We start from the raw sequence: 10,149 nt of genomic DNA, 5'->3' as shown, positions 1-10,149 counted from the left end.
CAGCAGGAGCCAGGAGCCTCGCCAATGGCATACCCACCATCCGCCAAATGTCCCTGACACTTTCCGGCCACACTTCTCTCTCCCTAAGTGGCCTGGGAGGCTGCAGGGGCAGCTTGCTCACGCTGTTGCCAGATGACCCTGCAAAGGGGTGGGCTGGGGAAGGGTCGCCCACCCATTAAGGCGATGCCTGGATTTGTAAGTGGCCATCCCAGAAGCAGCAACCTGGATGGGAACCCATGTCCCTGACACAACTCTCACTTCCAGGGCAGTGCCTGGCAAAGAGTAGGGGTCTGAGAAATGTCAAGGAAGAGACTTGACACTACCCAGCATGCCAGGCAGTGGGGCCTTATACAACTTGGAGCTGGCATAAATCCCTAACACACTATGCCAATCCAAACCTGACAGAGGCTGCTGGTGTGGTCAGGCAGCCCTGCCAGTGTGGGGTCCCTGACAACTGCCACAAGCTGCTCAGAGACCACTAGGGGACCTGCTCCCGTTGAGGCCACGCCTACTTACAGCTCATCTAGACTCTGGACTGGTGGGAACTGCTGGGGTGGACTTGAGGTTGGCCTGAGCCTACTCAGGGGTCTGCTGGTGGCCTGCTGGCCAGGGCCTCGTGGCAGGAAGGCTGTCTGGAGAGCTGTGTTTCCTTCTTTTGAGGGCAGGACCCACTTGGGGGCCTGCCCAGAGTTTGGGGCCTGTACAGAGTTTGGAGCCTACCCAGGGTCAAGGCTTGTAGGTCAGGGCCTGCCCAGAGTTTGGGGCCTGCCTGGAGTTTGGGGCCTGCTCAGAGTTTGGAGCCTACCCAGGGTCAAGGCCTGTGGGTCGGGGCCTGCCCGGGACTTTGGGGCCTGCTCGGTCGGGCCGCCCGGCCGGCCCTGCCCTCCGCCCCTCGCGCCCCCTCGCGCCCCGGGCGGGCCCTGCACGTCTCGCGAGCGGCCCGGAGCGGCGGGGGAGGCGGGGCCGGGCAGCCGGGCAGGGCCGGGGCGGCGCCGAGGCCCGGCCGGAGCGGGAGCCCGAGCGGAGCGGGCGCGGCGTCCGGGGCGAGGGGCGCGGGCCGGCGAAGATGGCGAACGTGGGGCTGCAGTTCCAGGCGAGCGCCGGGGACGCGGACCCGCAGAGCCGGCCGCTGCTGCTGCTCGGGCAGCTGCACCACCTGCACCGCGTGCCCTGGAGCCACGTCCGCGGGAAGCTGCAGCCCCGGGTCACCGAGGAGGTGAGCGGGCCGCGCCGCCGCCATGCGCCGCCCCGCCGGCGAGCGGAGGACGGGCGGGGTCGGGCCGGCGGGGAGGCCGCGGAGGCCCCGCCTCGGCCGCCCCGAGCCCCCCGCCCGCCGCCGGGGCGCGCAAGGCCAGGCCGGCCTCCCAGGCCCGGGCCGCCCGCCTCGTTACAACCAGCAGAGCAGGCTCCCGCCCAGCCCCGCCCGCGCCCGGGCCGCGCTCCTGGGAGACTTGGCAGATGTGACCGCCTCGGAAGAACTGCCTCGAGGGGCCGTACCCTGGCAGCCCTGCCGGCGGGCCTGACCCCTTGGCAGTGCCCACCTGCCCCCCTTTCAGTGGCACCTGGCTGGGTCCCCCCATGTGGGTTTCCAGCGTTTGAAGCAAAGCAGCCCCCAGATTGGCTTTTTAATAAATCCCACCTGCTTAACCCCACAAGGGTGGAATTGTGCCTACAGACACAGACACACTTAGCTCTAGTGAGATGTGACATCTTAATTATGGGTGGTGGGGCCCTCGGGGAAGCTGCAAAAGTGCCCTTTAACAATGCAAGTGTCCACACACAGTGACCAGGCTCCTGGCATGCGGACTGTCTGAAGTCTGGTGTCTGTCTTTGTCTCTCCCCTTCTGATCCAGCTCTGGCAGGCCGCTCTAAGCACGCTCAACCCCAACCCCACGGACAGCTGTCCCCTCTACCTGAACTATGCGACCGTGGCCGCCCTGCCCTCCCGGGTGAGCCGGCACAACAGCCCCTCGGCCGCGCACTTCGTCACCCGACTTGTGCGGACCTGCCTGCCGCCCGGAACTCATCGTTGCATTGTGGTGAGTGCCTCCCAGAGAAGAGGCTCCTCCAGCAGGGCCCTTGTATCTCCCTAGCTCAGCCATGGTGACCGCAGAGCACTCTGGCCCATAGTAGCTCACTGGCTGCCACACCTGACGTTGTAACCCCTGCTTTACAGACGGGGAAACTGAGGTCAGAGAGACTAAGCCTTCCCAGATCAGTTTTGGTGGCAAATCTGAGACTCAGACCCAGACGGGTCTACTGTTCATCCCTCCATGTCCTGCTTTCCTGTCTTGGTGGCCAGTGTTTTCTTACGTCGCGAGACAGTGGTTTGGGGGAAGGCCCCCGGAGTGATGGTTTGGTTGGGGCTTCTGTGTCCAAATTGTCATGGTGGCCTCTGACCCAGCTGTGAGCCCCAGCACTTCCAATCGCAGCACCCGGGTGGGCCCTGTGTCCTGCCCCCTGCACCTCTCCTCACAACTCTGCTTCTCTGTGCTGCAGATGGTCTGTGAGCGGGCTGACGCCTTCGCCTCCGCCTGTGCCCTGGCCCGCGCCTTCCCTCTGTTCACCCACCGCTCAGGGGCTTCGCGGCGCCCAGAGAAGAAGACGGTCACTGTGGAGTTTTTCCTGGTGGGACAAGACAACGGGCCTGTGGAAGTGTCCACTTTGCAAGTGGGTGTCTGGACGTTCAGACCGTGTCCCAGGGCCCCCATGAGCTGGGCCGCCAGGAGGGGTGTCTGGAAGGCTCCCTCTCCCGTGTTGGGGAAGACGAGATGGCTGCTGTAATTCCTGAGAAGGCCCCAGAGGCCTTTCCAAACTGGGCTGCATGCTCCCTCTCCCTCAGGGTGGTCTTTGTTGTCAGGATTCGGTTCTGTTCAGCCAGTGTTTATTGAGTACCTAAGTAGTGCCAGGCGCTTTCATGTTTTAATGCTAATAATCCCATCCGTATATATATTATGTTCCCCTTATGGCGAACTTTTACACGTTATTTCATTTGCTCCTCAGAATAACCCTTTTGAGGCAAGGCCGGAAGTGATTTCCAGTTTAGAAGTCCTTTTATGGAGCGAATGTCAGGTTCCCTTCTGGCTTCTGCCCACATCCCTTCCCCAGGGAGACCTGGCCCTCCCGGCTGACATGGCCCTTTCCACACCGTCAGGCTCTCTGCCAGCTGAGTGCCATCCCCAGCCGACACTGTACATCTTTGTTTGGCTCCTGTGCCCCATGCTGGAATGGGAGCTCCCAGAGGGCAGGGACCTGGTCCCAGCACTGGGCCACTGCTTCCAGCTGCCCCACCCACACCCACTGCTTTCTTGGGCCCTGCAGACGCCGCTGAGCTGGTCTTGCTGCCTCCAGAGGCCCTTCCTGTAGTTCCCCCTTCCCATTGCCTGACGAAGTGAGGGCCAGCGTTTTCCGAGTGCTTGTCGGGTATCAGGCCCTGGTGTGAGCGCACGTGTGTACACTCATGGACCCGTTTACTTAATTCTCACAGCTGCCCTGTGAGGTGGGTCTTCTTATTATTATTATTCCCATTTTAGACTTGAGCAAACTGAGGCTCAGAGACATTGAGTGACTTTCTGGGCCACGTCAGTAAGGGGCAGAGCCAAGTTTTAACCATGGCCGCTGGCTCTTAGATCATGGGCACATGAGGTTCTGACACCCGTGTGGCCTTTTCTTCACCATGGGGCCCTCCTCAGCCCCCATCTACATCCTGGTCCCCTCCAGATCCCTGCGGCCTGTCACCCTTCTCTAGCATTGGATGGAAGGGTGTGTTGTGATCTCTGCTGGACTTCATTCCCTGGGGTGTCTTTGGATTCTGAGTCTAGCATGGAGTCTGGTACAAAGTAGGTGCTCACATAAGCATGGATGGAATGAATGAGTGATCCTGCTTTTGTGATGAGGAAACAGGTGTGACGAGGCACAAGCTCTTCCCCAAGGCCGCATGGCTCTGCGGTGGTGATGGGACCTTGGGAGCCTCCTCCGGCTCCCACACACTCTCTGCCCTCGAACCCGCACGAGCTGGGTCGGGGAGCGTGTTCACTGGAGGTCAGCGTGGCAAGCACCTGGCCTCCGTCGAGATAAGTCTCAGGGCACTGACACACTTCCCAGGCAGCGGCCCTGGGCTGCGTCAGAGATGAGCAACGGGTCTCTGTGACACCCACAGCTGGGGACCCTTGCCCTTCCAGGGTAGAGCCCGCTGACAGGTGGCGGGACCCCACGGGCACATTTCATATCCGAGCTGTCAAGTCCTGCGTCTCTTTCTTTGAGGCGTTGGGGTTTAATTGCCTCGGGACAGGCAGAGCTGTCGCAGCAATTGGACAGGGCCTGGGAGGTGGCGGGGCTGGTGTCATCGACCCAGAGCTGCCCTCCCTGACACCGTGGGACCAGAAGAAGTGATGATCAACTTGGTGCTGTCTGCACCCCTGCTAAACCTGTGCCACTTTTCTCTTAATGTCACCTCTTCCCCGTGGGCTGGGAAGAGCAGCAGGGCCAGCCTGTCTGAAGCTTGGGGGTAGGTGGTGGGGCAGAGACAAACGAGAAGGCAGTAAACTTCCAGGTCAGGGCTGAAGCAAAAATAGGATGGCAGTTCCTTGCAGAAAAGCCGGGGGTGGGGGGTGGGGCAGCCAGTTTCTGGGATGAGTCTGCAAGCGTGCATGTGCCCTTTTCCAAAGCACCCGTGGTGGCCGGCAACAGGCTCCTGCTCCCTTCTGGGTGCCGGGTTGAAGTGTGAGGTGCACGAGGCAGGGTCTGCCCGTTTTCTCCCTCGTGCCCTGTGCCTAGAGCAGTGTCATCTCAGATGACCAGATAAACCAGGGTGGTCGGGGTCTATGACACGCTCACATGGGGCTCAAGTCAGAAAAATGCCCCTGACAAGCCGGAGGGCGGCTACCTGGCCAGTGGGCCAGTGGCTCAGAATGCAGAGTGCTTTTACTCCCTTGGGAGGGTCCGGAGACCTGGAGGATATGGCCTTGGAGAAGTGCCTCAAAGGATGGCTGGGATCTTGGCGACAGGAGAAGGGAGGGTGGACTGGTCAGCTTAGGCCGCCCTAAGAAAACCCCATAGGTGGGTGGCTTAGGCAACAGACATTTACTGCTCACAGTGCCAGAGGCTGGAAGTCCGAGATCGGGTGGGTTCTGGTGAGGGCTCTCTCCGTGGCTTTCAGACGGCCACCTTCTCGCTGTGTCCTCACAGGGCGGAGAGAGTGCTCTGGTCTCTTCCTCTTGTGAGGACGCTGGTCCCGTTATGGGGCCCCACCCTCATGACCTGCCAAAGGCCTCCCAATACGTGTGGGTCTGCGGAGACTCAGGCACTCAGTCCTCATAGAGGCAGCACCTCCCCCTGAGAGGGGGTGTGGGGATTTGGGCAGAGGCCAGAGGTAGGAGTGCCAAGGACGTCTCCTGGGCCAGGCACAAGGGCCACCTGCCGCTGGGAAGAGAGCAGCAGGAGGTGAGGCTTGGAAAGTAAGGTGGGCCCACTTATACCAGGTCGGGACGGCAGGCTGAAGGGTCACTAAAATTCTGGCGGCGGGGTGCAAACTTCTGTAGGTCACTGTGGGTCTCAGTCCCCAGAGAGTGAGAGCAGGAGGTGTGACTCTTGCTTCCCCCTCCACCTGCCCCTCACTGTCCTGTCAGCAGTCCCACAACCTCCCCCAGGCGATGTGTGCCTCTGGTGGGGAACAGCTGAGGAGGGCAGCCCCCTCCCACCGGGTCCCAGGACCCCAGTGACAGCCTGTGGTTTGTTTTCTAGTGCTTAGCAAGTGCCACAGAAGGCATACGGCTGGCCGCCCGCATTGTGGACACACCCTGCAATGAGATGAATACAGACACTTTCCTCGAGGTGCGTGGCTCTGGGGGTCCTGCCAGCGGGTGGGACCAGGATGGAAGAAGTGTCATAGACCCCAAGGAGGGTCAGAGGAAAGGTGGGGGTGGGAGGGGGCCAGTGTTCATAGCCTCTGCCCCTTGTATGGGGCAGCCTGGGGCTGTGTGGACAAAGGCCTGCTGTCCACCCAGCTCCAAGGGGCCATCAGGCCTCGGCCAAGGGTAGAGCAGGCCAGAGCCCCCCGTGAAGGCCCCTCTGCAGGACTCCAGCCCTGAGCTGCAGGAAATTGCAGAGTTTGGAGGCCGAGCCTTCTCTCCTGGGTTTAATCACACTCAAAGCCAAGGGAGTCGGAGCCGCTGGCTCGCAAACCTGGTCCCTCTCCTGCCGTGCAGCCCTCGGCTCATCGCTGGCCCGGAGCCGGGGCCTCGCCTCAATTTAAGCCTTCTTCACGTGTCCTTGTGGTGTTGTTTTTTCCATGAACACATCCAGGAGATTAAGAAAGTTGGAAAAGATCTGGGGATCGCCCCAACCATCATCCGGGATGAGGAGCTGAAGACAAGAGGATTTGGAGGTGAGTGGGAGCCTGGTCCTTGCAGGTCATGGCCTCAGGGCACAGTCCAGGGTACCTTGGGTGGCAGAAAGGCAGTGGGCCACACTGTGTGTTGTCCCAAGCTTCATCCTGAAAGAAACTGGTTAGTGTCCAACCCCGAGACCAGATCCTGGGAAGCAGACTGTCTCTGGGGGAGAAAGGAGGCAGTGGTTCAGATTCTGATTCACATTTGGAAGCCGTAGAATCCAAGTCCTTCCCCAACCCGCTCCCTCTCCTGCCTCCTCACGTGCTGCTGTCCTGGCTCTGTGGGCCACCTCAGCAGGGACTTTCTGTTCCTCGAATACACAAGTTTATGTCCGTATCAGAGCCGTGTACTAGGCTGTCTCTATCAGGAATACTTTCCCCTAAGATACTCTCATGGCAAAGCCGTCATACCCTGCACATTCCCTGATTACACTCCCTGGACACTGGAGGTACATTGACAACTGGGGCAACGTGCTTTCAGACTGGTGGGGGAGGGTCATTGTATGTGTTATCCATGGCTGCAAAACAATTGACCCCAGCAGGCAGCCGCTCAAAGCCACGCACACTCATAATACCATAGTTCTGTGGGTGGGGAGTCAGGCCTGGCTTAGCTGGGTGCCGGGCCCAGGCTGCCATCGAGGTGTTGATCTGGGCTGCAGCCATCTGAAGGCTCGCCAGGGGCCGGTGCTGTGCTCCCGGCAAGGCTCACTCATGTGCTGCCAGCAGGCCTCAGGCGCCCACAGGCTATCCTTTGTCATGTGGGCCGCTCCTTCAGTGGCTCACAACGTGTGGTAGCTGCATCCCTGGGGTGAGGTCTCTGAGTGAGAGCGAGAAAAAGCAAGCGAGCAAGGTAGAGGCAAGGTCATTTTTGGAACCTAATCTTGGAAGTGGTATCTCATCACTTCTGCCTTATCCAGAAGAGCTGAGTCATAGGGTCCCGCCCACACTTACAGGGAGTCTGTATGGTCATGAATATGAATGCCCTGATCAGGGGCCATCTTAGAGGAGCCTGCCACAGACACACAAACCAATTACAAGTGGAAGGAGAGGCCAGTCCTGCCAGGGAAGGCTTCCCAGAGGAGGCATCCTTTGCAGTGGGTCTTACAGGATCAGTAGGAGTTGGTCAGGCAGCCATTATTGGCTCTTGTTTTGGTTGCTGTGATTACTGTTCAGTTCAGTTATTGGGGAACCTGGGACATGGACTCTGCCACAGCAGGCCATGCTTTTCTTGAGAAGATGGGGCATAAAATGAACAGTGAGGCTGTGGCTGGAGTGAGCTTGGAGAGGGTGATGCACTTCTGAGTACACGGAGGGTTCAGGGAAGGGAGAGCGAGCGTGGGCTGGGGCGACCTTGAAGCATTATCCAAAAATCATTTCATTCTGCAATCCTGTTCATTTCTTTCTGGGAATGATACAATATTTTTTTCTCAGTGGGTTTTCTTGCCTAACAATGCTTCACATAGAATGCATTTACAGTCCCAGAGCTTTGGAACTAATTTGCATTCCTCATCCCCCCGCTGGTGGGGGGGGGCAAGAAAGGGGGCTGGGAGCTTGAGCTTGGATAGCTCAGCTCTCCAGGAGAAATTGCCCAAAGCCAGATGACATTTCCTGGGGGGTGGGGGGAAGCTGGTGTTTCTGGGGGGCTGCTGAGAGTCCTTTGCTCAGTGCAACCCGAGCCTAACAGACCCCTACCTGTGCTTCCCTTAGGGATCTATGGCGTTGGCAAAGCTGCCCTCCACCCCCCAGCTCTGGCAGTCCTCAGCCACACCCCAGATGGAGCCACCCAGACCATTGCGTGGGTGGGCAAAGGGATCGTCTACGACACCGGGGGTCTCAGCATCAAAGGGAAGGTGAGGTCCTGGGGTGCAGGGCTCTGGGCAGCCTCCTGAGCTCTCAGGTGTTGGAGGAAGGCGGCCAGGTTCCTGGGCGCTCGGAGCTGGGGCATACCTCTGGGTCACAGAGTTCAGGAAGAGAATCAATGGGGCTGATTCCCCTCCTGAGAGGGAGACAATTTCACCCTTCAAATGGGGTGAAAAAAGCTGGAAGCATCTAGAAAACAAAAAAGCTGGATAAGATCTAGAAAAAAGCCGCCGAAATGATGAAAGGGCAGGAAAACAGAACCCAGGGAGGCAGGGTTCAAGGAACCACGGCTATCCTGGTTTCTGGGGAGACAATGTTCGGGCGTGGTCCGCACAGACCACTCAGAAAGCAGGCATCTGGGGTAAAGTAAGGGGAACTTGGACCCAAAGCAAGCTGCCTGGGAGCATGGCTGTGAGGCTGCAGTCCCAGAAGCCTCTCCTATGGGTGGCCTTTGAAGTCCCATGTCTCAGGAGGACAGGTCCTTAAGGATGCCCGTCTGTGCCCGCTTCATTGGTCTGCCTCTGAGCGGCCTGCCCTCCTCCATACCCAGCACCAGGAACTCTGTTGGTACCAGGAATAGGAGTGATGGTGAAACCGGAGGCTAAACGAATCCGGGGCTCCTGCTGCCCGCGCTGCTCAGCCAATAGAGCCACCCAGGAGTTGGGTCATAGAATAAGCGTTTATTATCAGAGCACCGGTGGTCTGAGAAGGCAGCGGGTTGACACCTCCAAACACTGCCTTCACATTCTCAGACCAGCCTGGGATATTTAAGGGGAAATCTGGACATTCCTTCAGAGCCTACGTGATATGTCCAGGGTCTGCATGGAGTTTTCCCTCAGGCGGTGTGGCTCCAACGTGGTCATCAACCAGGAGCAGTCATGACAGTGACCTGGAAGGAATGCTAGGCCATCGAGATTGTGATCAGTGGACAAGGGGTATCGTGATCATAGACAAGCACAAGTTTCAGCGTAATTATTTAAAGCACGGAACTGGACGGGGGACATTTCAAGCTCAAACCGCAAGGAGGGGGGTTTTCAATTGTTTAGCTCTAGGGCAGGGAGAGGCGAGGCCTCTTTTGTGGAGGTCCCAACCGGGTCCTGTTTCAGTGGTACCAGTCTTCATCTGCTCATCACACATACTTGTGTGGAGCAGCCCCTGAGCACCAAGCTGGGCTCCGAGGGGCAAACCTGAGAGGGACTCAGAAAGAGCTGATACGTGAAATTTGTGCCGCAGGAAATCGGAAGAGAAGCAACCAGCCCAGAGAGAAAGTTTTAGAAGGGAAAGCACGTGCTAAGCTTATACAGAATACACGCTGAAAACTAGTAGCCTGCGTGGCTCACAGATGTGTCTTGTTGGCACTAATGGTATTTTAAAATTTGAATTAGTTACCAACATTTAAGAACAGGAAGAATTCTCACAAAAGACTGGATTTTTTGACCTTTTGTAAACTCAACAGCTCTGGCAATGCTGGGCCTGCGTTCCCACCTGGCAGCATCCTGCTGGCGCTGAGTGGTGGCTGCCCCTGGGAACGTAGCCTCCACATACTCCGGTTTGCCGCAGGTCCCACCACGCCCTGTCGCCTCTCTGACATTAAACCCCAATGTCAGTTGCTATTTATGGTAGGGATTGTACTATTTTCTGTACTTCCAGCCTGTCTAGTGTATTTGGTAGCTACAGTGGATGATCTTATCTATCTTTTTGACATCCCTCCTCCTCTAAACGATAAAATTATTTTCAGGACTAATCAGGAAATGAAACTAATAATAACAAAGGTTTAAAAAAACAAACACCAATATGAATTAACTGATAGAGCGTTCTCTTATATTGAGTTGCATACATATTATGCCAGTACAAATTTGGAATTAAATATTACAGTACAAATAAAGAAAACAGTAATTGAT

The 10,149-nt window shown here is 57.8% G+C and overlaps 1 protein-coding gene across 1 annotated transcript; it reads left to right on the top strand.

The window, feature by feature from the left end:
- The first annotated feature begins 897 nt into the window (after nucleotides 1–897).
- On the top strand, nucleotides 898–8,292 carry NPEPL1 (aminopeptidase like 1). Its single transcript, XM_074317913.1, has 6 exons — nucleotides 898–1,216; nucleotides 1,854–2,039; nucleotides 2,500–2,670; nucleotides 5,743–5,832; nucleotides 6,304–6,385; nucleotides 8,096–8,292. Exons 1-6 carry the CDS (start codon nucleotides 1,067–1,069, stop codon nucleotides 8,275–8,277), a joined length of 861 nt encoding a protein of 286 aa, XP_074174014.1. The 5' UTR covers nucleotides 898–1,066; the 3' UTR covers nucleotides 8,278–8,292.
- The last annotated feature ends 1,857 nt before the right edge of the window (nucleotides 8,293–10,149 follow it).

The sequence above is a fragment of the Rhinolophus sinicus genome, linkage group LG13, assembly GCF_036562045.2.
Source record: "Rhinolophus sinicus isolate RSC01 linkage group LG13, ASM3656204v1, whole genome shotgun sequence".
Lineage (NCBI taxonomy): Eukaryota > Metazoa > Chordata > Mammalia > Chiroptera > Rhinolophidae > Rhinolophus > Rhinolophus sinicus.
This window is presented reverse-complemented; position numbering and strand designations above follow the sequence as displayed.

Bases quoted from the DNA above. Each gene is read 5' to 3' on its own strand.
- NPEPL1 (XM_074317913.1), top strand. From the start codon at position 1,067: ATGGCGAACGTGGGGCTGCAGTTCCAGGCGAGCGCCGGGGACGCGGAC. The intron at 2,040-2,499 runs GTGAGTGCCTCC...TCTGTGCTGCAG, and splicing joins GAACTCATCGTTGCATTGTG to ATGGTCTGTGAGCGGGCTGA. The intron at 5,833-6,303 runs GTGCGTGGCTCT...GAACACATCCAG, and splicing joins ATACAGACACTTTCCTCGAG to GAGATTAAGAAAGTTGGAAA.